We start from the raw sequence: 24,078 nt of genomic DNA on the forward strand, positions 1-24,078 counted from the left end.
GTCTCCTGGAAACCCATGCAGCTGGCGCGGGGGAGGGCTGCGTGGTGGGGCCCCGGGGGTGGGTGTGACAGTGTGCACCCACACGCCCTTCTCCTCCGGGACCTTGTGCCTGTCACCCACGCGTGATAAGCAAGGCACACACACGGGGACCTGCACCTGTGCTAAGGAGCGTCTCGGGTGTGTACACGCAAAGGACTTTCTTGCACGTGTGAGAATCTTCTATCAGCTACCACGCTTTGTCACGTCTGTCACACTGCAAGTCCCTGTCTCCCAAACCGCCTGGGAAGGGCTGAGCCTGCTTCATCTCTGTAGAGCCGGGGCCCAGCCCAGCACCTGTAACTCGGCAGACGCCCACCCAGGTCTACTGAGCAATGCACGCATGAATGATCTTTTTAAGAATCACGAGGCTCCTTGGTATTGAATCTAAGTCAGGTTTATTGGCTCACGGTCATATCCCAGGTACGCGGTTGTGTAAGAGAGAGAACACTTGCACTCTCGCGAGTGCACCTGAGCCCCAGTTGTGTGCACATGCCATGGAAGCCAATGTCACTGTGTTGGTGGGTACACAGAGCCCAAGTTGGAGGGAGGCAGCAGGGGCTCGTTGTAGATACCCCCAGACCGAGCCCCAGCCTGGTGGAGTGACTGATGGCCTCCAACAGCATGTGTGGGTGGGAGTGGCTGAGTCTGTAAGCCCCTCCCTGTCCGCTCCGCCCTGGTGAGGGACCCCACTGTCCCCCCATTTCCTCTCCCAGGCCCCCATGAGGCTGCCGGCTTTCCTGAGTCTGCTGGCCCTGGTGCTGCAGGAAGGGGACCCTCACACGGCTCTGCCTCTGGATGACTATGGCCTGAGCCCAGACGACTACGGCGAGGTCCTTGACCTGGGCAACTATGAGGAGCCCACAGACTACGGGGAGCAGCCCCTCGAGGTGAGGGCCAGACAGCCACTGTGTGTCCTGCAGGACACTGGGCACTGGGGGGCCTGCCCCTCTCTACCCGCCCCCCAGTGCAGGTGCCTCAAGCCTCTGTCCCTTTCTCTAAAGAGATGACACTAAGGAAGAGGACTCACACCCTCCATTGTGTGGCCGTTTGTGGCAAGCTTGGTGGGGTGCCCCCCTCTTAGGAGTTTCCATCCCTCCCTCTGCCATCACGAGATTCCCTTGGGCTGGGGGCCTGCAGTGTCCTCACATTGTTCCCTGTCTCTTAGCCCGGCCCCCAGTCTCGAGTTCTGTCCCAGCTCTGCTGGCGTTCACGGGGGCTCACCTGGAAAGCCCGGGGTGGGAGACAAGCCCGGAAGCCTCCCCTTGGTGCCGCACGAGTTTGGCACCAGCCTGGGAGCCCCAAGCTTCCTCTGGCTCTGCCTCAGCCCCTGGCAGTCCCATGGGCCTCGCCCCCCCCACTCCCTGAGCCTCAGTCTCCTCCTGCATTGGATGAAGATGAGGAAGATGCTGGACCTGAATGCTGTCTAAGGTCCCTCCCCCCTCCCTCTCCATGGTGACCCTTTGCAAGTTTGGAATGGGTTGCTGACATTCCCAGAGGCCGAAATGAAGTGTCTCCCAGGCTGACCTGCTGTGTGCTACATCTCCAGGTTAAGGCGACCAGCCCGGCTCCTCCTCCAACCAGGGGCAGCCCCATCCAGAGTGCTAAGGCTCTGAGGACACCCTCATCAAGCCCCACCGTGCCAGGCCCACCAACCAATCACAGTGAGTGCAGGGTCACGTGGCCATGAGGTTCATAGGTCGCAGGCCAAGGAGCCATGACCCAGGGCCGTGGGCTGCCCACGAGGAGCGTCAGGGCTGGCCCTCGCCCACAGGGAGAGGAGGGGAGACAGCCACCCTGAGAACAGCAGAAATCCAAGGGAGGGGCCGGCCGTCCCTGGGACTTGCACCTGAGTGTGCAGATCGGTGGGAAGCAGAGCAGTGCGAGGACTCCCCTCTGCGCTGGCACAGCCACCCTCCCTTAATTAACAGCGTCTCTCGGGGAGCAGGTGGAGTGGTAATTAGATTAGAGACAATTAAAGGCCTGCAGAGCAGAATAAGTAACCTTGTGACCGTCACTTGGCACGGGGCAGAGGAGTTAGTCACTGCGTTCCGGCTTCAGACTCTGTGTGGCAGCTCCCGTCCCTTCCAGGGTCCTCTGAGACAGGGAGGCTGGTGTCCCTGGCTTGGGAAGGGGTCGGGGGTGGGGGCTCAGCACGGCGCTGAGGATCAGATGGGGGCGGAGGAGGGAGGAAGCTCATCCCGGAGCCGCTTGCCCCTCGGCTTCCCTGTTCTCCTCTTGGGATGTTTGCCTTGGGTGGGCTGGGGGCACGGGGACATCAGCAGAGAAGTGGTTCTGTTGGAAATCCATCACCTTTCAGTCCACACACAGTCAGGCTTCAAGGGCCCACACAGGCCCACAGAGGGACCTGCCAGCCAGGCCTGGGCGTGGGAGGGTGCTGGGCCCCCACTGCTCCACCTGTCCCCGCTGGGCCACGGCTGGGACAGAAGAGCTGCCCTGCATCTTGGGGCTGTGTCAATGCCAGCAGGGTCCTTCCTGGACATTGATCTTGACCTCCCAGGCCCCTCTGTGCCCTGTGACAGCGGGTGACAGAGAACACCTGCCCTGCTCAGTTGCATGAGCCACCACCGTCTTCCCAGCCTTTGAAAGCCAGCCCGAGCTGGGTGGCCTTGTCCTCATGACAGCTGGGCACAGAGGTGGGGCCATGGACCGAGGACGGGGAAGGGCCATTTCCCGGAGGACAACTGGGAAGCCGCAGCCACGAGAAGCAGAGGCGAACGCGTGACAGGCATCGCCCACTCGTCCTTGGCTCCATCTGTGACGCTTCTTGGAGCCACACAGGACAGACCACACCCTGTCCCCCAGGGCAGTTGGCCGGGCTGCTCTGCTTCATTTCCGCTTCAGGGTACTTTAGGGGTCTGAGAGGAGCCCTGTGGAAAATGACCAACAGAGGTGCTAGAAACACCCACACAGACCCAGGGCAACCCCTCCCGGACAGGGCTGTGCTGGAAGCAGGAAGGGGCTTGTGCTGGGCCATGACAGACGTGGGCCCACTGCTCTGAGGTCACGCTGCGTGGCACCCTGGCAGTGGCCTGTCCAGGCAGGTCGTGCTGGGTGGTTCTTATGCTGTCAAGAGAGCATATGGCCAGGCTCGTGATCTGAAAGGAGTCTGACCCGGGAATCTTCCCTCGCTCCGTCTTCCGCCGGGGGCAGGCCTGCCCACCTGCCTGGTGTGTGTGTGCCTGGGGTCCTCCGTGTACTGTGACGACGCCGACCTGGAAAGCATCCCTCCTCTGCCGAAGACAACCACCTACCTGTATGCCCGCTTCAACCGCATCCGCCGCGTGCGGGCCGGGGACTTCCAAGGACTGGGTATGCTAAGGCCCTGGGGCGGGGAGAGGGCCCAGCACAGCAAACACCAGGGGCCTTTGTCTTGCCACCCAGCCCCAGGACGGAGCCTCCCCGTCCCGGCTCTCAGCATCTCTGGCTGCAGAGGAAACAGCCCCGAGCCTCTGATTCCTTTCAGCCCGGTGGACCTGCCCCCAGGGTGCAGGGAAGGGAAGGTTTGATCAAGGCGGTGTCCTCAGGCTCTCCCAGCGGCTCCAGACCGGCCACCAGCTGGCCCCCAGGACAGGCCATTCCACATGTGCTCACCATGGCGCTGGCGCTGTTGGCGTGGCGTTTCCTTTGTTTGTTTTGCTGCTTTATAGCTGTGCCCTGCTTGAGACAGGCGACCTGGGCTCCCATCCAGATTTCACCACTAATTACCCAGAGCCTTCCGGGCCTCGGTGCCCTTCTGCATAAACCAACGTGTGCAGGTGGAATGGCTGGGGGGCCTCCCAGCCTTGCCAGTTCTCTTCCACACCCTCCCAGGGGGTGGAGAGGGTGGCAGCCGCCCACAGGACAGGGCCCCAGGGGAAGGTGTCACAGGGAGCCCGGATGTATGTCTTGGTGTCTCCTGGTGTGGCCTGGTGCAGGTGGGAAGGGGGAGAAGTCCCCTCCTTGAGAAGGAAGGGGCAGGCTACGGAGAGAGACTCGAGGCGGCGTGTCCTGGCATCTCTCTCTCTCTCTCTCTCTCTCTCTCTCTCTCTCTCTGCTGTCTCCCCACGACCCTTCAGCAAAACTGAAGAGGATTGACCTCTCCAGCAACGTCATCTCCTACATCGAGAGCGACGCCCTCCGCGCGCTGCCCGCCCTGCAGGACCTGCTCCTCCCGGAGAACCAGCTGGCAGCCCTGCCCGCGCTGCCCAGCAGCGTCCAGTTGCTGGACGCCCGCCTGAATCGGCTCCAGAGCTCCGGGATCCAGCCGGGGGCCTTCAGGGTGAGTCAGCAACTCCAGGTCACCACCTGCCACCACTCACGCGCCGGGCCCTCTTGGGGCATCCCTGCGCCACCCCTACTCTGGCTGTTGTTTTCATTTTTTCCATTTGCTAGCTTTAAAAAACATTTATTTATTTGAAAGAGTTAGAGACAGGGGGAGACAGAGAGAGAGAAAGATCTTTCATCTGCTGGTTTACTCCCCAAGATGGCCACAACGGCCAGTGCTGGGCCAGGCCAGAGCCAGGAGCCAAGAGACAGGAGCTTCTTCCAGGTCTCCTGCGTGGATGGCAGGGATTCAAACACTTGGGCCATCTTCTACTATGCCACACGCCAGCCCCTTGCAGGCTTTTTTTTTTTTTTAAGATTTATTTGAAAGGCAGAATGACAGAGAGAGAGATATTCTATCTGCTGGTTCCTTCCCTAAATGGCTACAATGGTCAGGGGTGGGCCAGGACGAAGGCAGAGCCAGGAACTCCATCTGGGTCTCTCCATAGGTAGCAGGGACCCAAGCACGCAGGCCATCCTCTGATGCTTTCCTAGGCACATTAGCAGGGAGCTGGATTGGAAGCAGAGCCACTGTGGCTCAAGCCAGCACTCATATGGGATGCTGGCAGGGCAAGTGACAACTTAACCTGCTGTGCCATAAGGGCAGCCCCACTTTGCTGTTTACTAAAGGTTCTCTTGGTTGCAAAGACAGATTCTGACCCGAGAAAAGGGTGCTTGGCAGCTTGCTCTTCCCAAGAAGCCCCGTGACTGGGAAACAGGGCACCAGCGGGCCTCATGGGCCTGTTTCAAGGATGGAGACTCAGAGACCAGGGTCGGCAGCGCTCCCTCTCCTCCGCGGGGTGCACGGTGTCGGGTCCTTGCTTCCTTCCATGCGTCTGCTCTGTGCAACTCCTGTGTCTTCAGCACACTCGTGGTCCGCCCCCGAGACCTACAGCTTCCACGTGGCTGTAGCGTACAGCCATGTTGACGCCAGCCCGCACCACCTCCTTTATTGCCAGCACTCACCAGCAAGTGACTAATCATCGTCTTTACGATTCACCATCTGATGAGTCATTGGCTGATGGGCTTGGATGGGAAGGGCTAAGTACTGAGACACAAATTCAGGCCCCTGGGGCTGCCCGTTGGACAGGGCTAGCAGAAGCCCGGGACGCACGCCCAGGGAAGGAACGTGGCCGGGATGGACATCTGCAGGCGTGCAGCTGGCCAACTGCTCACTTGCCGCCTGCTCTCCTCCACCTGAGTCACCTCCAAGCTCATCCTGTGTGTCTCTCCCGAAGTGCAGTGGAGAGCCGCGTGCCGACGCCTTGGCCAGTGACTGGCCGCGTGTCCAGCAGCGGTCTGATAAGATCACACCACCCCGGAGGTTCTAGCCGTCTCAGTGTGGGTAGGTACACTCCATGATGTTCACACCGGGGTGGAATCATCTAATTGCATATTTCTCAGAACATATCCCCGTTGTTAAGCAACGCATGACTGTAGTAGAATCTGTTTTGCAAACGAATGCATATTTAGAAGCATCAAATCAATCAAATCCAAGCTGCCTTTCTGGAACAGGGTGAGGGCGCAGAGACCTGCCTGCTCGCTCCCTCCTGCTCTCCCCACCCTCTCAGTCTTCGGCTGTCTGCAGCGATCCTGGAGGGGTTTCACGTGGCGCCCTGTCAACAGCACTGTGTGAGGGTCAGAAATCCAGGGCTGGCATTGTGGTGCAGCGGCTTAACCCGCTGCGACACCTGCATCCCGTGTCAGCGCTGGTTCCTGTCCCGGCCACCTCACTGCCAATCCAGCTCCCTGCTAATGCACCTGGGAAAGCAGCAGAGGATGGCCAAGTGCGTGTGCCCCTGACACCTGGATGGAATTCCATGCTCCTGGCTGCTGCCCAGCCTAGAAGAAAAGAAGAGGTAGAAGTCCTACACATGACCCTGGGCCTGAGTTTCCCATCTGTAGTGGGGAACAGGCATTGCGCGCTGCCTGCTCCGGCCTCGGAGTCCTCCTGGCTGTCTGCAGTAGCAGGAGGCTCTTCTTCGCCGTGATGCAGCACTGCTTGCTCAGCCCAGGTTAAAGCAGGCGTTCAGGGCAAGCCCCTCCAGCTCTCTGACCTTGTTTTCTTACCTACAAAGTGAGGATGGGGATTCCTAGCGGGCCCAGCTGCTGGGGCGGCGGGGGAGGGTTGGATAAGTATTTATACAGTGCACAGGGAGGTCACTGGTTCTGGATGATCCTCATTGTTCTCTGAGCTCCCCGAAGGCTGATCGCTCCCCCAAGCCTGCTCCAATTAGCCGGCCTCGTCCTGCGGGTGCTGGCACACTCACACACTCCACTCACTTTTGTGTCCTCGGCGTGCTCGTCCACCTGCTCCAGGTTCAGCAGCTGGAGGCTTTTCCTTGGGGAAAGCCCATCTGAGAGCAGAGATGTGGAGGCTAAGCTGCGGCGTGCCCTGGTCCTCCCTGTGCGCCGTCGCTGCCCGTCCCCGTCATCACGCAGCTGGCAGCTCCTTGCATTGCCCACATCCGACTGGACTCGGTGTCTGGAAGCTCCTTGGAGAACCAGCCATCTGGGACAAGCATTTGCCCAAGCAGTTGAGACTCCCGCGTCCTGTGTCCCATCTCAGAGCAGCTGGGCTTGGTGTCTCACAGCAGCTCCTGCCTCCAGCCTCCTGCTCCTGCAGACCACAGAGGCAGCGGTGATGGCTCAAGTGGCTGGGCTCCTGCCACCCATAGGGAGACCAGGGTTGAGTTCCTGGCTCCTGGCTTCAGCCTGGCCCAGCCTGGGCTGTTGCAGGCATTTGGGGAGTGAACCAATGGATGGGAGTGAGCTCCCTTGCTCTCTCGCTCGCTCGCTCTCTCTCAAAACAATTTAAACTAAAAAGATGCAGCAAAGCTTGAGGGCATGCATGGGGTCACTGGACTCTGCCTGCCCAGGAACCAGCACCAGGGCCCCGGGGGACCCCTCCCCCTCCACCGCTCTCTGCCTCCTCCACAGGCGCTGGAGAAGCTGCAGTTCCTCTACCTAGCAGACAACCTGCTGGATTCCGTGCCCGGGCCTCTGCCCCTGAGCCTGCGCTCTCTGCACCTGCAGGTGAGGAGCCGGCTCTGGGCTGTGAGAGCTGGGGCTTGGGCGGGTTTGGCGGCTGCTTTGGAGACTGGGGCTGGTGGGTCTTGCATGCGGGGGGGCGGGGCTTGCGGGGACAGCCAATGAGGGCGGAGCCTCCGGGCGGGGCTCGCTGTGCTCTTTCCAGAACAACGCCATAGGGACCCTGCGGGGAGACGAGTTCTGCGACGCGGAGGAGCACAGGCACACGCGGCGGCCGCTCGAGGACGTCCGCCTGGACGGCAACCCCGTCAACCTCAGCCTCTTCCCCGACGCCTACTTCTGCCTGCCGCGGCTGCCCACCGGCCGCATGGTCTAGCCCCGAGCCTTTGTAACCCGCCCGGGTAAGAGCGCTGGCGGATCCCCTGACCCCCATCTGCCCCCACCGAGGGCTCGGTGGAAGTCCAGGCCCCTGCGTCCGCACAGGGTCTTCGGGCTAGGCATTCGTCAACCTCTCCATCCTGTTGCAAAAATCCCTCCACCCCGCCACTGCCACACACGTGCACACATTTGCCTGTCTCCTTCAAACCCCCCGGCTCCCCAAGTTCCCAAATACTCTCGCTGTTCCCCAGGGAATGCCAGGAAAGAGGAAGAGGAGCAGGAGGAAGAGGAGCAAGGGAGCCCAGGCTAGGGGAGGGGCAGGGAGGAGAAACACGGGCGTGCTGGAGCCAGGCACACAGGAACCAGGAGTAAACTTTCTAGAAATTTCCAAGTCAGTTGTCAAACACGGCCATTATGAAAAATTGAGTTATATAACCTGGCAATTAAGATGTCATATTGAGAGCAAATGTAATAAAGACACAGCCAGCACTCACCACCTGCCAGCGGTGTGTCTAGGTCCTGCTGTGCCCGGTGCTCTAGAGGGTACCACGCCCCTGGGTGGTGTCTCTGTCCCGAGAGTCCCTGCCCAGCTCCCGCCTTGGGTGACATCACATCGATGGTTCGGCACTGGCCGAGGTGGGAGAATTTACACCATGGGAATGGGTGAACGCTGCCACTTGCTTAAGATGTGAAAGCTGGTGGTTAAATGGTTTCCAGCACAGCCCTGGAGAGAAAGAGGAGCTCCTAAAACTGGCCCTGGCGCCCCGCGGGGGCCTTCTGTAACCTCTGCTCTTCCGGGACAAGGCTGCCTGTGAGATTCCGGCTACAGATCATCCCGGAGACGACCCCCTGCAGTGCTGACTGATCCCCCTGGCTCCCTGACTCGCTGGCCATCGGGGTTCCAACCTTCCTACACGCTCCTGCCTGTTCAACCACCAGAGGGCAGCCTTGTGCAAAGAGAAATAAATAAATATAGCAATTACTCACCTGCGGCCTCTTGGGATCCTGGGCTGGGCCGGTGGAGCTGGAAGCATAGGAAGCATGACTGATACCCAGCCGACTTGCTCCTTGAATTATCAGACAGGGGAGGGGCCCACTTCCCCTGTTTTCTTTTTCTAAAAATTTATTTATTTACTTGGAAAGCAGAGTTATATATATATAAAGAGATCTTCCATCCACTGGTTCATGCTTCAAATGGCTGCAACAACCAGGGCCAAAGCCAGGAGCCTGGAGCTTTTTCTGGGTCTCCCACATGGGTGCAGGGGCCCAGGGACATGGGCCGTCCTCTGCTGTTTGCCAGGTGCATCAGCAGGGAGCTGGGTCGGAAGTGGAGCAGCCAGGACTCAAACCGGCGCCCATATGGGATGCCAGCACTGCAGGCAGCATCTTAACCCACTGTGCCACAGTGCCAGCCCCTTCCCCTGCTGCTTCTGGGGAGACCCAGGCGAGGGGCAGGTCACGGCTGGGTGCTTGGTGTCGGGTGTTGATTGAAGGCAGTAAGGAGGCAGGAGTTCCCTGTCTCCTGCAGCCAGGGCTCGGGGCGCCTGCCTGCCCTGTGCCAGACATGGTGTCACGTGCCGAGGGGCCGCGGTGCAGTAGAGATTCCTTCCTCTTCCTCGTGGCTGGAGTCTGGTGCAGGAGCAGCTGTCAGTCACACGAGTCTCCACAGGGTCCAGCTCGTGGCGAGAGCTGGAGAGGGGTGCACAGCACGGCGGGTGCTGAGGCTGACATTCACCCGGAACCCGGAGATGGAGTAGGAGTGCGCCGAGCAAGGAGTTGCCAAGGCAACCAGTTGAGGTCTCAAACGGTGCCCGAGTCGAGAGGGACAGGTGTTTTTGTGGCCCGCGTGCAGGGGAGCCCACTCAGGTACTTTGCCTGGAACCTCCCCCTGCGCATTAGATCCTCGTGATAGTCTTCCAAGCAGGGAAGTCAGAACTTCGCCTTTGATTAAGGGTTGATTCGGAAGGCAGAGTGACGGGAGGGAGGGAGGGAGGGAGGGAGACAGACAGACCCTGCTCGCTCCCCAAATGGCCACAACAGCCATGGCTGGACCAGGCCGAAGCCCGGAGCCAGGAACTCCATCCGGGTCTCATGTGCATGGCAAGGGCCCAAGTATCGGGGCCATCAGCGAAGGCCTTCCCAGGCGCATCAGTAGGGGGCGCCACAAGCAGCCGCTTCGCCCACTGTGCCCCAGCATCGCCCCTTCTTTTTCAAGACTGACTTGTGCAAAAGGCAGAGGGAGAGAGGAGTTTGCTCCCATTCTTCAGATGAGGAAGTTGAGAACCAGGGAAGAGAAATCGCCCACCTGCTCGTGTAGCCGTCGAAGGCTCGGACCAGCGCTGCACACACAGGCTACAGATGAAGCGGGGAGTCTTGACAGCAGCGAGGGCGCCCAGGGCCATTGCTAGGGTGCCTGCCCTTTCACCTGGGGACCCAAGGCCCTGGGGACGGCAAGGGTGGCAGCAGCTGCTCGGCTCTCAGAACAGCGGTGCAGCCCTTGCTGGCTCCCGAGGAGTCTGTTAGAGCAGGAAGCAGGATCCTCTCCCTCTCTCCTCTCTCTCTCCTCTTTCTCATCCACCCGTCTCTCCTGCTTGCAGCCCTCACCCCCTCCCACGTCCTGCTTCGCTGGGTTATGACCACGAAAGCTGAAGGCCGCAAGGGCTCCAGCTCAGGAGGCCCTTGGTGGCCGGACTCCCATGGGAAGCACCTCCAGGCAGCGCGTAGAGCGGAGGCTGCTGCAGGCCGGATGCCCGGGGTGCCCTGCGCCCGGTGCAGAAAGTCTCTGGCCTCAGCTCCGTTGTGGGGCAGGGGGACCAGCAATTCCGGGACTCCTGGAGTTTGCGACACTGAGACAGCGCTTTCACCGCCGTCAGCCCATTTCAGCCCGACAGGAACCCCGGACGGGGAGATGCCCACTGCAGGCCAAGTGCTGATGAGGGCAGAGCCAGGAGTCAAACCCAGGTCTGGGCCCTTTCTTCCCGCCACTATGCTCCTGGGAGGGCTCCCCCCAAGGGCCGCTGCCTCTGCCAGTCTCCTGACGAACTCCCCAGTTTGGGCTTGGGAAGCCCAAGGAGTACACAGGCTTCCCTGAAGAATTTGTAAACAGTGCATCTGTCCCCGGCCCCAGGGAGGGAGCCTCAGCCACGACAGGGCGACAGGGCTGGGGCTCCCATCTCTCAGGGTGTCGGGGAGGTGGGGAGCAGTGACAACGGCAGGGGGCCGTGGAGAGGAGGAGGTGGGGGGCAGGGCTGGATGCCAGAGCGCCAGGCCTGAGACGGGAAGGGAGGGGTGCAGGGAGGGGGCCGGGGGGCCGCAGCTCTGCAGCCAGCCAAGTGCCAGCCCCGGCCTGGCGGAACACCTGCGTCCTCCCAGAGCCAGCCGAGTGCCAGCCTCGGTCATCCGGGCCTTTGGAGGCCCTTGCTCCACACTCTGGGGTCTCCCGGTGGCCTTGCTGGCAGCCCCGTAGGCAGCAGAGCGCCTCCCGCGGCAGGCACCCCAGGGCCTTCAGATGGGTCCTGGCCAGGAAGGCTGCCCTGGCCTGCTCTCAGGGGCCCAGTGTCCTCTTCCCTGTGGCAGAGGAAGGCAGAGGCTGCCCCTCCCCCGCCAGAAGGGACCCGGAGAGGCCCAGGGCCAGAGGGGGCTGGGGGGGGGTTGGTGTTTCCTCGCTGGGGCTTCCTTCCTGCCTCCTGCCAGTCCCCTCCTGGGACAGCAGCCTCTCTCCCTGTTGTGCTGTGGATCTGCACTTAAAGCTCCAAGCCTGCCTGTGCGTCTGAAGCCGGGGGCGGGGGGGGGGCCAAGGCTGGGACCCAGCAGCGTTGACCCACCTCGCCCCCCCAAGGAGTTCCTGCGAGGCAGGTGGGGAATCCCCAGCACCCCCTACACCCAAAGGGCCTTGCCGAACAGGCAGCGGGGAGGGCGTTTCCCAGGCTGGAAGGAGGGAGCCTCCCCTGGAGGAGCCCCGAGTCGGGGCCTGTGTCCTCAGCAGGGAAACTGGGCTCAAGGACACGCGTCCCTGTCCCCCCCCAACACGGGCTCTGTCTGAGGGAGGCAGACAGAGGTGGCACAGCCACCCGCCCCCTCCCCCACACCAGACACCGGCTCAGTCCTGCCTCTCCTCTCTGTCAAGGTCATCTCTCGGCCTGGCCGGCAGACTCCCCATCCCCATCTCCCAGCCTCCCTCCTGTGTCAGCTGGACACGGGTCTCGGTGGGGAGGGGGTGCCTGCTCCTTCCCCCACAGCCCCGGGCATCCCCCTCCCCACACCCCGGCCCGCAGCCAAAGAAGCCCAGACACACACAGCACAGACACCTGCTCCTCTTCCTCCCTCTGCTCCCCTCCCCCAACCGTGTCTCCTTCTCCGCATGCCCCAGGCCCAGGGCAAACAGCTTTAAGCCTCTTCCTGACATCAGGTGCACGCCCAAGACACAGACGAGAGAGAGGAGAGGGTGGACATGTTTCCAGCTGTAGCCCTTGCAGAGGACCTGGGGTTCGAGGGACTGAGCCTGGGAATGAGAGGCTGGAGACATGGGCGTGGCCCCCGTCCCTGGCTCTGCACAATCCTGAAAGACACCAGCCCAGGCCGGGCGTGCTCTGCATGCTGGAGAGGGGACGCATTACCCGGATGTTGGGGGGGGGGTGTGCCCTGCACAGGAAGGAGACAACATGGTCTTGGGGGACTGGAGTCTCCCCCAGCAGCCGGGTACTGGGGGTGAAGTCACCCTGCCAGTGTCCATGCTGCGTCTTTGAAGGAGCCAGGTCCTTGGTGAGGCCAGCAGAGGTTAGGGCAGGTGGGGAAGCTACCAGAAGCACGCGGGAGCCCCGAGGCCGCCTTTCCCCAGTGCAGGCCGGAGCTCCTCCCTGGTCTGAGCCACAGAGCTATGCCAGCTCCCTCAGTGAGATGCTGAGCCAGGCCATGAGCTGACTTGATCCCTGGGGGAGCTCCACGGAGAGGGGAAGGCCCCAGTGTGCAGCACGCGGGGCTGTGAAGCTCCTTGTCCAAGGTCATGGAGCAAGGAAGAGGCAGAATGCAATGCCAGTGGGGCTGCTGCCTGCAAAGCCCTCCTGGGTTGGACTGGGGCTGTGGTACCTGCTGACCCACAACCGGCCTCTCACCGCCTGCGGGAACCTTGCTCAGTGCACACCCCATACGCACAGTGCCAGGGCAGCGCGGGAGGTAGCCCCGCTCCAGACATCTCACCGCAAGCGGCCCCTTCTCCACCCTGCCGCTCCGAGTGTCCCCCAGGGGTGGCCCTGCACACCTGCACTTCTCCTTCCCACACTACCCCTCCCTTCCTGTCTATTGTCTCCAGCCCAGTTTCTTGGCTCCTGGGCTTCTGTTCCCCGATTTCTTTCCGCTTCTCTAACCTGGAGGACAATGGGCTCCTTCCTGCTTGTTGGTAAACAGAGGCACCGCCAGCCTGCGAGGGACTCGGTAGCTCCCCACGGACCTCTCTCTCCACGAACTCCGGCCCTCCCTGCTTCTCTCCTGCTCCCTCCCACCATGTGTGCACACTGCAGCTAGAGAGGCCAGCAGGTGCAGTGCCAGCCTCTCTGTCTCCATCGTCCCGAAGAGCCAGGAAGTGCCCACACCCCCTCCTGACTGGAGAAAGCGTGGGCAGGGTGCACTGTGCGAGAGCCAGGGCTGGGCCAGGTGAAGCCAGGGACCAGGAGCTCCATCCGGGTCTTCCATGTGGGTGGCAGGGACCCTGCTATGTGGGCCCTCACCTGCTGCCTCCCAGGGTGTGCACTAGCAGGGAGCTGGGGTCAGGAGTGCAGCCTGCATTCCATCCCAGGCACTCCATTGTGGCACGTGGGCATCCTAAGGGATGTCAGGGAAAACAGAGGGCGAGAGTAACCCATAGTATCATCCAGAAAGGACCGATCTGGAAGGAATGTGGCACAGGCTGGGGCAGAAGCTGGTGGCCTTGGCTGCAGAGGCCAAGGAAGGCCTCTGGGGTGGGGCCGGCTGGGCTGAGCCCTCGGAGCAGAAGGAACAGAAGAGGCGCAGGTGTGGGGTAGAAACCAGCTGGACAGGTTTGAGCAGAGGGAAGGCCAGGGAGGGGTGAGGTGGAGTCAGGGGAGGCGGGGCCTGGAGCAGAAGGTCTTGTAGGATTTTGTTTGCAGGAGCTCCTTCTCCCAGGAATTCAAACATCGCCCCCTCCCGCCACCCTGTCGGGCAGGAGGGAAGGGGAGCGTGGTTCACCACTGGAGGGTGGCAGGGACCAGAGCAAGCCTAATCTCCCAAGGAGGCTGGGAGTGGGGAACGGGGCTGGGCTGGAGCCCCAGGAGGGGACGCCTGGGAGCAGCCCCCAGGAGGAGCGGGGCTTGGAGGAGAGGGCGCAGAGAGCACAGCGGGGGTGGCTTGGGTTGAGGGCGGTGTCAGTTCCCCTCCATCCCCTTCCCATGGGGAGTCAGTGGGGGCCTTGAGGGTCAGCTCCGCCCCCCCATCAGAGAGGCGCCTCCTGGAGGGAGCAAGCCCAGGAGACTGGGATTTGCATGCTGGACCCTGAGCTGCCCCATGGGCTCTGGCAACACCTTTCCCTTTACTTTCCTGCTGCAAGAGACAAACAGCCAGGGCGCCCAGGGCATGTGGGAAGGACATTCAGAGAAGCAAGAAGATGGGGCTCAGACACCAAGAATCGAGGCCTCCTGGGTGGCTCGGGCTCTGCTCCCCTCAGCAGCAGGGGCGCAAAGTCCCAGGGGCTGCCCGCCCACTCCTGACAGCCGCTCCCAGCTCCCGCCCTGCCTCCTCCAAGGAATCGCCCCCACCCCGGGGACAGGGCACCCATCTCAGGTGGAGGCAGGGACCTCATCACGGGTCCTCAGTGGATGCAACACCCCTGGAACCAGAGGGGCCCCTCCGCTGCTGCAGAGGCCTGGGGGTGACCGTGACCTGGACTAGCCCCTCTCCCTGGGCCTGGAGGCGGAGCCCTCTGCGGAGCAGGCTGGCCCTTGGCTCGCTCTCACTCCGCGGTCGGGCCTGTGGATAGCTGTTCTCACACACTGCCTGCTTCTGCACAAAACTGCCTCCCCACAGCGCCTGCTGAGTCCTCCCGCACATTAGTAATCAGCCCGAGGAAGAAGCTTCCGCAGGCCCTCTCCCTCCCCCGCCTCCTGTCTCGCTCCTCCCCCCCTTCCCTTGGACCTACTCTTTCTGCCACCTCCCCACCTAACAGTCACCCCCACCTCCCGGGAGGCACAGAGGATTTGTCATCAAATCAGGCTTTGTCATAGAAAAACAGGTTTCTTTTCTCACTGATGGGAGACAGAAAGTATTCTGCATCTTCAAAGCCTTTTCCTCCCCAGAGCCAAGCCGGCACTGTTCTCTAATTCAACCTGGAACGATGACCTGCCTCCCCGTCTCCTGCCCTTGCAAGCCTGAACTCTGGTCCTCCACCACATCATCCACACATTCAGTGATGTAGGGGATTCCCTGTAAGTGCCAGGAACCGCAGGTGCTGCGGCCATGAGACACATGGGAGGGGATGCAGGCGCCCGAACAAGCCACCGACCTGCACAACAGTCGAGTCACCAGCATACGGTGAGCTCAGCTCACAGCAGCCCGGAGCTCAAGGACGGGATCCTGATGGCTGGGAGGCCAGTGCAGAAACCTAGGGCTGGGGAGCTCGTGGCTTCCAGGCCAGGGCTCTCCTGGACTGGGCGGGGTGGGGCTGGGGTGGGTGCAAGGTGGAGGGTGTGGCTGGAGCCGGGGTGGGCAGGGCGCAAAGGACCCACTGCTGTTGGGAAGCCAGGTGGCTGCTTGCTGGCAGGTGCCAGTGCCCCGTGAGTTGCAGCAGAGAATGGGGCAGCAGGGCCGGACGGGAGGCGAGGGAAGGGGGAGGAGGTGTCTGGGGTCCTGGCCCGCAGAGGGGACAGCCGCATCCACGGGAGGGTGTGAGAGGGCCCCCTGAGCACACCTGCTGGCCGGCAGGTGGGAGCGGCAGAGGTGGGGCCAGGGGCAGAGAGAACGCAGCTTGGGAAGAGCACCTGGCCAGGTCAGGCCTGGGACAGGGCCGGAGCTCAGCAGGAGGCAAGCAGAGTAGGAGCAGCAGGAGGAGACCCGCAGCCCGGAAGGAAGAAAGGAAGGACAGGGAGGCTGTGCGGGGAGGTGGAGCAGACCGTGGCAGCTGCCGTCCTGCGTGGGGCGACCCTGTGTCCAGGGTTGCCTTCACGGGCTGGGGACGACCTCCCTCGCCCATCTCCTGGGTCTTCCTTCTCACACGCAGGACACACTGGATCCTGAGTGTCCCCAGCAGCCAGGAGAGGCACAGCCCGCAAGCTCAGCCAGCTCCCCGGCTTCTGGGAGGGTGTGCACAGAGTCCCCGGCCGGCAGAAGCAGCAGCCAGGGGCAGGCCCCCATGTCTTTGTATTGGTTAGCGTCCCACACGCTCTGTTTCCCACCCAGCTCCCTGCTAATGCACTGAGAAGGACACAGCGGACGGTTCAAGGGCCTGGGCCCCTATGAGAGACCAGGAGGGAGCTCCTGGCTCCTGGCTTCCGCTTGGCCCAGCCCTGGCTGTTGCAGCCATTTGGGGAGTGAACCAGCAGATGGAAGATCTCTCTCTCTCTCTCTGTCTCCCTCTCCCCCTCTCTATTGCTCTGCCTTTCAAATAAGTAAATAAATATTTAAAAAAAAAAAGCAGCCAAAAATAGTGCACCTGCTGTGAACCGAGCACTTGCTAAAGGAACCCAGAGAAGAAGCTGCCTCGGGGGAGGGAGGGGGGACACCCCGTGGGCCTCTGGGCCGGGGCCTGCCCGGGATGCCTCATCCATCATTCACAGTCCGTCCTGGAGCGCCGGCCTCTCTGACCCCTCTGCCAGCTGCTCTCTCCTCTGACAGCTGAGCCCTTCTCCTCGGAGACCCAGGGCAGACACTTTCCCTGCAGCCAGCGTGATGGATGACGAGGCCAGAGCGGCTGGGGCAGCCGAGGCCAGAGGGGCTGAGCAGGGAGAGAAATACGATGGCAAAGCAAGAGGAAGTGCCGGGCGCTGGGTGACGATGGGATGGCCGGCCCCCTCTCTCTGCCTTCTGCACTGGCCGTCTGCCTCTCCAACCAGGTCCTCAGCTCTGTGACACAGATGTGAGGTGGGGACAGGGAGGAGAGGAAGGTGAAGGATGGCAGGTCCACAGGGTCATCTCTTCCCTCCCTTCAGCACTATTTGGGGAGCTCTTGGGGTGCACAGAAGCCTGACTTATCCAGCAGCCAGCCCTGTCCCCTGTCCCAGTGCCCCAGTGCCCCAGAAACAGGCCCAGCCCGGACTCCTCTGCCACGGACACAGGCTTCTGTCCAACCCTGCTCCACTCAGGCGTAGGAGGTACTGGGCCAGCGGCGAGCAGAGGGAGAGGGACATCTCCTGGGATCCGGTCCAAGCAGGACTGCATCCCAGGCCCCAAGGTAGAGGAGGACCGCAGCCCAGCAGGCTGCACGGCCGGTCTGCAGGTGCATGGCCTCTCTCCTCCCAGCCCTGCCCTTCCACTTGTCCAAGTCCAGGCTGCACGGCACGCCCTCCCCATGCACCCGGAGCAGCAGGGCGGCTCGTGGGTTGCCCGTGTCCTCCTCCCCCTCTCTCTGCGACAGCTGCCGGGGCAGGAGGAGGATGCTGTAAGCAATCGTGGGAGCCTGCTGCCCTTCACTGCCCTTGCTTGGCGGCTAATGGGACAGCACGCTGGGCACAGGGGAGGGGTCTCGGGGCTGGGTCAGCTGCTACCACTGGTCTCATCTGCCCGATGGACAGAAAATGGCTGCATTACTGGTTGGTGGCTGCACCCCGGACTTTCAGAAGAGGAACCTTTGAGGTGGGGCTGGCAGAGCCCCCGGGAGCCCGGGCTGCCACACCCTTATTCCCAGGGGTATAATTAGCCCTGTGCCCCGTTCAGGGGAGTTTATGCCCTAGGGGTGATTGCTGTATTCAGAGAGAGACCCAGAGGCCCTGAAGGAGGGGTGAGCTGGGAGGCTGCCTGGAGGTGGCAGCAGGTGCACTGGCCTTGGCCCTCCTCACCACCCAGAGAGCCAGGTCTCACTAGCCAGCCTAGCCCTGGCCACACACACAAGCATCTGTGTGGCAGGGTTGGGGACACAGACAGAGCCTGGGGACTCAGCGTGATACAGATTTGCAGAAAGGACAAGAGGCCGAGGAGGGCTCCGTGAGACACAGGAAGGCGGCTCCTCCTGGGTGGCCCGCCTTAGCGCCTCCCACCCGTCCATCTGCACACCATCACTGTTCAAGTCTGAGCGTCCTCTGGTCCCTGAGGGGAAGAACAGGGCACCTCCCTGGGTCCTGGAGGTCAGGTGGCAGTCAGAGGACCCAGAGGGAAGCAGCTGCCTGGGCCACCTGCAGAATGGCTCCGTGTGCTCCCCCGCCCCCTCCTTCTCAGGGCCCCTCCTCCCCTGCTCCACCCTGCCCCAGCCCGGGGCCTGGAGCACCATCTCCCAGGATTGCTGGACCTCTGGCCTGGTTGGACCCACCGACAGAGACCTGCCTGTGGAGCAGAAAGCCCACGGGCGGTGGTCACTCACACACTCGCACTCCCTGCAGGCCTGGGATGCTCCTCCCCTGCTCCTGCGCCAAGGCCCAGCCCCTGTCCCAGCTGCCTCCCGCTCTCCTCTGCTCCCCTGCAGGCGCTCCCACCTGCCCTGGCTGGTTCCCCCAACCCGCCTGGCAGCGCGGATGCCCTCCCGCACCCTGACCGAGCCCCCCCTTACCCCTGCTCTCCCAACCAGCACAAGGAAATAGAGCAAAGGTGCCTTAGGCTGCAGCCCCTCCCAAACAAGGCCAGACTTTGGACATGAACTTGGGTTTAATCTGACTTCTGCCCACTGGGTAAGTTACCTGTGGGTAACTGTCAAACAGGAACAGCATCTCCCGGTCCTGTTAGGGAGACTGAATTAGCACGGTGCTCACCGCGGTTGGGCACAGAGAAGTCTACTCAGCTGTAGTTGTACGTCCTGAACTCAACCCCTTGGAGCCCTTTTGGGGAGCAGCCAGCCGTCCTGGGACTGAGGTGTGGGCTGCTCCGGGGCCTCTGGGAGATGGCAGGAAGATTCCTGAGTGTGGGTTGTCTCCACCCTCCCTGGAGTTGCCTCTCCTCCTGACAGGCTACCTCCCCAAGGCCTCCACCTGCCGGGGAATAGCAGGTGCAGGGGGAGGGGCAACCAACAAGAATCCTTTGTCCTGGAGGCCAGTGGGCAGGGGCAGGGGCCGGGCAGTTGTCTTTCTGATGCTTTTCCAAGTTTCATGGGCGAGCTCCCAACGCTGCCATCACGGCCCAGATCAGCGCGCCAGCTCCCTTCCTCCTGCGGTATCAGCTCACTGTGACTCATCCCTGTCTCAGGGCGGATCAGAACCACGTGGTGATGCGGCTCCAGATGCGTCACTCCCTGGGAGGGAGTGGCAGTGAGGACCGGGGACACAACAGGGCAGCCCCAGCCAGCATCAGGCCTGCCCCAGGCTGCTCATCCAGGCCTGCCCCGTGCCCCACCCCCAGTGAGGAGAGGGAGACAGGGCACAGGGCACTGGTCAGGTGCTCCACGCCCACCGTCTCACAGAAGCCGTGCCTTCCTCCGTCTCCACCTTCCAGAGGAGAGAAATCTGAGGCTTGGGGCGGTGGTGGGGGGAGGGTCACAGCTGCTTCCTCCCAGAAAGGGGTGGGTTCACCATGGGAGTCCACGTCTTGGGGTGCAGGCAGAGAATGCAGAAACTTGGCGAGTTGAACCTGAACCACAGGAGGCAAAGAGCACCACACAGGAGGGGTGCGGGGGTCAGAGCACCTGGGCTGCGGGCGGGGAGCACCAGAGGCCCCTTGAGTGGGGGACCTGGGCCCAGGGGGGGCGGGCAGGGGGGCTCTGTTCTCTCTGATTCTGAGGGAACTGACACAGAGGCACAAGCTCATTTTTTTAAGGGGCTGCGTCCAATGACAGACAAAGAGACTGGCCTTGGCGAGGACACCAGGAGCGACAGGAGGAGGTGGCCCGGGAGCCAGCATGACCTCAGCGATGACAGCATCGCCCTGAGGTGCTCAGAGGATACAGGGAAGGGGGAAGGGGAGGAGAGCCCAGGGGCCCTCTGTGCGCCCTCCTGGGGCGAGCCCGTGTGCAGGGTGCCTGGGGGCACGCGGCTGCCTCCTCCGTCCTCAGCAGAGGGGCGCAGGTGTCTGCAGAACCCCAGAGCCCCCGCCACAGGATCCCCGACTTCCCTGCACCGACGTGGAGCAGCCGCCTGTCCCGGCCCCTCTGGTACCCGCACCTGCTCCCAGTGCCAGCCCCAGAACCCTGCCATCGTGTTGAGCTGCTAACACCTAACCCACCGCCAGCTTTCAACAGAGCTGAAAAATATTCACATCACAATGCATTGTTTGTGGGTGTATGGAATCCATTTCCATAATGTTTAATATATTTGATTTATTGAATTGTCACTCGACTTTTATTGGCCATTCTCCCATCTGCACTCGCTGTAGGGGCTGTGTGTGGCTGGGACTTGCCCAGACTCTACCAGGAGCCACACGGCTGTCCTGGGCAGTGGCGTAGCGGTAGGCAAGGGCCCCAGGGCAGTAGTGAGCAAGGGCTCCAGTCACCCAGAGAGGCTTACCCTCAGCACACCCATGGTGAGGGCACCTGGAGCGCACACCTGGAGCCTGAGCCGGGGTCCAGGACGGTGGCTCCAGAGCCCAGCAGGTGGCGGCAGCGTGTGAAGAGTCCAGAGACCAACCAGGGTTCTTCAAGCCTGTGTGGACCAGAGTGGAGTCCAGGATTTACATCTGCGTAGGTCTGGAAGACTCTGTCACCACGGGCCTGTGAAATGTGTTTCTTTTCACCCACAAAAGTCTAAGACCAGAGCCAGTGCTGTGGTGTAGCGGGTAAAGCCGCTGCCTGGGAAGCCGGCATCTCACGTGGGCACAGGTTTGAGTCCTGGCTGTCCCACTTCCCACCCAGCTCCTGCTAATGTGCCTGGGAAAGCAGAAGAAGATGGCCCAAGGGCTTGGGGCCCTGAATCCACATGGGATTTCCAGAAGCTCCTGGCTTCAGCCTGTCTCAGTCCCGCCATTGAGGCCATCTGCTAAGTGAACCAGCGGATGGAAAATAGCTCTCTTCCTCTCTCCCTCTCTCACTCTCACTCTGACTTTCAAATAAATAAAAATTAAAAAAAAAAAAAAGTGTAAGAGGGGCCAGCCCTGTGGCGTAGTGGCTTAATTCCATGCCCGGAAGCCCCGGCATCCCATATGGGCGCCGGTTCGAGACCCCGCTGCTCCACTTCCGATTCAGCTCTCTGCTATGGCCTGGGAAAGCAGTGGAAGATGGCCCAAGTCCTTGGACCCCTGTACCCACCTGGGAGACCTGGAAGAGGCTCCTGGCTTTGGATTGGCCCAGCTCTGGCCGTTGCAGCCAATTTGGGAGTGAACCATCAGATGGAAGACCTCTCTCTCCCTCTCTCTCCCTCTCTCTCCCTCTCTCTCTCTCTCTCTCTCTCTCTCTCTCTCTCCTCTCTGTGTAACTCTGACTTTCAAATAAGCAAATCTTTAAAAAAAAAAAAAAAGTGTAAGACCTGGGTCAGCTCCTCCCCAACTCTGTCCCAGCTGGTGGCCTCGGGCCGGTCACTTGCATTTTTGATTTCCATTTCTTCTGTAGAATGGTTCTGTGATGTAGAGTAAGGGAGACAACATGGGCACAGATCCTGGTGCAAAGCTCGCCCCCCGCCCCAGCAGGGGCTCTGCGGCTGTTAACTCGCATGGTCTCAGCTCAGCCAGGCTGATCTACCCTCACCTCCACCTCCTCACCTGGCCCCACAGGGACACACACCGCTCAGTTCTCCCCGCGGTGGCCGAGGGGGCAGGGAAGAGAGTCCCCTTGGCCGGGGGCCGGGCTGCCAGGGTACCCAGCAGAGCCAGGCCCAGCCACGTCCCTGCCCGTGGGCCTCTGGGGAGGGAAGCCCAGGATGATGCTGTCCCCCCGTCCCCGCCACAGACGCGAGCTGGACGAGTCTGGGCTGAGCGTGCACTGTGATTTGAGAACTCTGGGGACCTCGCCTGCCTGGCTGCAGGGGTCCCAGTGCCCTGCTCCGCACCTCTCCTGCGGCCCTTGGAGGCTCCTGTTAGCGACAAGAGCTTCAGATCCCCCCATCAATGCCTCAGCGAGGAGAATCAGTAACCACGGGCAGCCGGGCAGCCAGGGAGCGTGAGCATCGCCCTGCAGGGACAGCGCGCTGCCAATACTGTGATATCCTGAAGCTGCCACCGCAGCTCTCGGCACAGCCTTGCCCGGGTCCCTCAGGAACCACAGGCCGAGCCCAGCCTCGAGGGGCTCCACAGCCCCCACCCCGCTTTCCCTCCCCATTGGAATCCAAGTCCCTGCCTGGATGGAGCCGACCGTGGGAATGTCTCAGGGGAGGACAGGGAAGGCAGGAGGGGCAGAGCTCCCTGCTCAGAGACCGGAGGGCAGCTGGCACGCCTGAGCCGGGGTTTGTGCTGCTTTGAGCGTCTCACGTCAACAGCCCCGTGGGGCCCATGATGTACTGATGCTCACTTAATAGAAACTTCCATGGCCTGCCTCGGACCACGTTAAGCACTTGGCATTGAACTCCGAGCACACCCGTGGATGTCACTGTTTCCTTTGCTTGCAGAGTTGGTTAAATAGTTCACCAGGGATAACCGAGCAGCCCTCCAGTGGCAGATGGAGGACTGGAAGTGGTGGCCCCACCACATTCCCACGTGGTCCCTGCAACTCCTGTGCCAGGGACACAGTAGACCCTCAGTGAACAGGACTGGCTGCCTGGGGAAGCCGTAGCCCTCCTGCTGCCCCTGCCAGGGACATTTGGCTCTGCCTCTCTTCTTGCAATTAACCCCCGACCTCGCGTCCAAGGACGTTTTAAAATGTTAGAGCACAGGGGGTTAAGCCACTGCTTGCCACCCCTGCGTCCCATACCAGAGTGCTGGTTCCAGTCCCTACACCTGCATCTCCAAGCCAGCTTCCTGTCGATGCATCCCAAGAGGCCCCAGACGCTGGCTCAAGTGCTCGGGCCCCTGCCACGCACACGGGAAACCTGGGTGGAGTTCCAGGCTCTTGACTTTAGTCTGGCCCACCCCTGGCTGTTGTGGGCATCCGGGGAGCGAATCAGCAAATGGAAGCTGTCTCTCCGTCACTCTGCCTTTTAAATAAAATCAACATTCACGCTGAAAACACTTTTCCAGCCAGCACCGACAAGCGCAAGGGAGGCCCCTCTTATCCCCTGCTTGTCATCCCTGCCCCCTCCTGACTTTGTCCTTTTTCTAAAAAAAAAAAAAAAAAAAAAGGATGTATTTACTTATTTGAAAGTCAGAGTTACAGAGAGAGAGGGAGAGAGGTTCTCCATCCGCTGGTTCACTCCCCAAATGACTGCAACAGCCGGAGCTGGACCAGGCTGGATTCAGGAGCCAGAAGCTTCTTCCTGGTCTCCCACGTGGGTGCAGGGGCCCACGCACCTTGGGCCATCCTCTGCTGCTTTCCCAGGAACATCAGCAGGGAGCCGCATCAGAAGTGGGCCTGTGTGGGACACCGGTGCTGCAGGCAGCGGCGTGCCCTGCTGTGCCACGGCACCAGCCCCTTTGATTAAGGCTTAAATGGGGCCATGCCTTTCTCATGGCTGTAACTCCAACCCAGCCATCCCCCACCGTCCTCTTTGCCGGGCTGTTCCATGCCTCTCTCTGCTCTCAAAGGCCTAAACTTCAGTGAGCGTTGGCTCAGCCTCCACCTCCCAGAGCGGGAGCTTTCCTGGGGAAGGGACAACACAGAGGGACACACGGGGAAGGCCCACGCCCACCTGTCCCTGCAGAAAACCAGCACACATGAAACATCGGTTGATGCCGCAAGCCCCTGTGGGGGTCAAGGCCGAGGAGAACACAGGCCAGGAGCCACTGTGGGTCTCGTGCCTAGCACAGGGTCAGGTGCACGTACGACAATGTTCTCCCTGGTCTCATCCAGTTTCATATCCCAGACTCCAAGCAACTTCTATTTGAATGAACTGGGTTTTAAAAAAGAGAACTTTGAGCCGGCGCCGTGGCTCAATAGGCTAATCCTCCACCTTGCGGCGCCGGCACACCGGGTTCTAGTCCCGGTTGGGGCGCCGGATTCTGTCCCGGTTGCCCCTCTTCCAGGCCAGCTCTCTGCTATGGCCAGGGAGTGCAGTGGAGGATGGCCCAGGTGCTTGGGCCCTGCACCCCATGGGAGACCAGGAAAAGCACCTGGCTCCTGGCTCCTGCCAGGATCAGCGCGGTGCGCCGGCTGCAGCGGCGGCCATTGGAGGGTGAACCAGCGGCAAAGGAAGACCTTTCTCTCTCTGTCTCTCTCTCACTGTCCACTCTGCCTGTCAAAAATAAAAA

The 24,078-nt window shown here is 61.6% G+C and overlaps 1 protein-coding gene across 1 annotated transcript; it reads left to right on the plus strand.

The window, feature by feature from the left end:
* Positions 1–628: 628 nt before the first annotated feature.
* Positions 629–8,588, plus strand: OPTC (opticin). Its single transcript, XM_089311330.1, has 7 exons — positions 629–926; positions 1,586–1,694; positions 3,172–3,369; positions 4,116–4,318; positions 7,303–7,398; positions 7,559–7,754; positions 8,449–8,588. The coding sequence occupies exons 1-6, from the start codon at positions 759–761 to the stop codon at positions 7,727–7,729; spliced, it is 945 nt and encodes a 314-aa protein (XP_089167456.1). The 5' UTR covers positions 629–758; the 3' UTR covers positions 7,730–7,754; positions 8,449–8,588.
* The last annotated feature ends 15,490 nt before the right edge of the window (positions 8,589–24,078 follow it).

The sequence above is a fragment of the Oryctolagus cuniculus genome, chromosome 13 (genome assembly GCF_051225735.1).
Source record: "Oryctolagus cuniculus isolate XC-2025 breed Fujian yellow rabbit chromosome 13, ASM5122573v1, whole genome shotgun sequence".
NCBI classification, from domain to species: Eukaryota; Metazoa; Chordata; class Mammalia; order Lagomorpha; family Leporidae; genus Oryctolagus; species Oryctolagus cuniculus.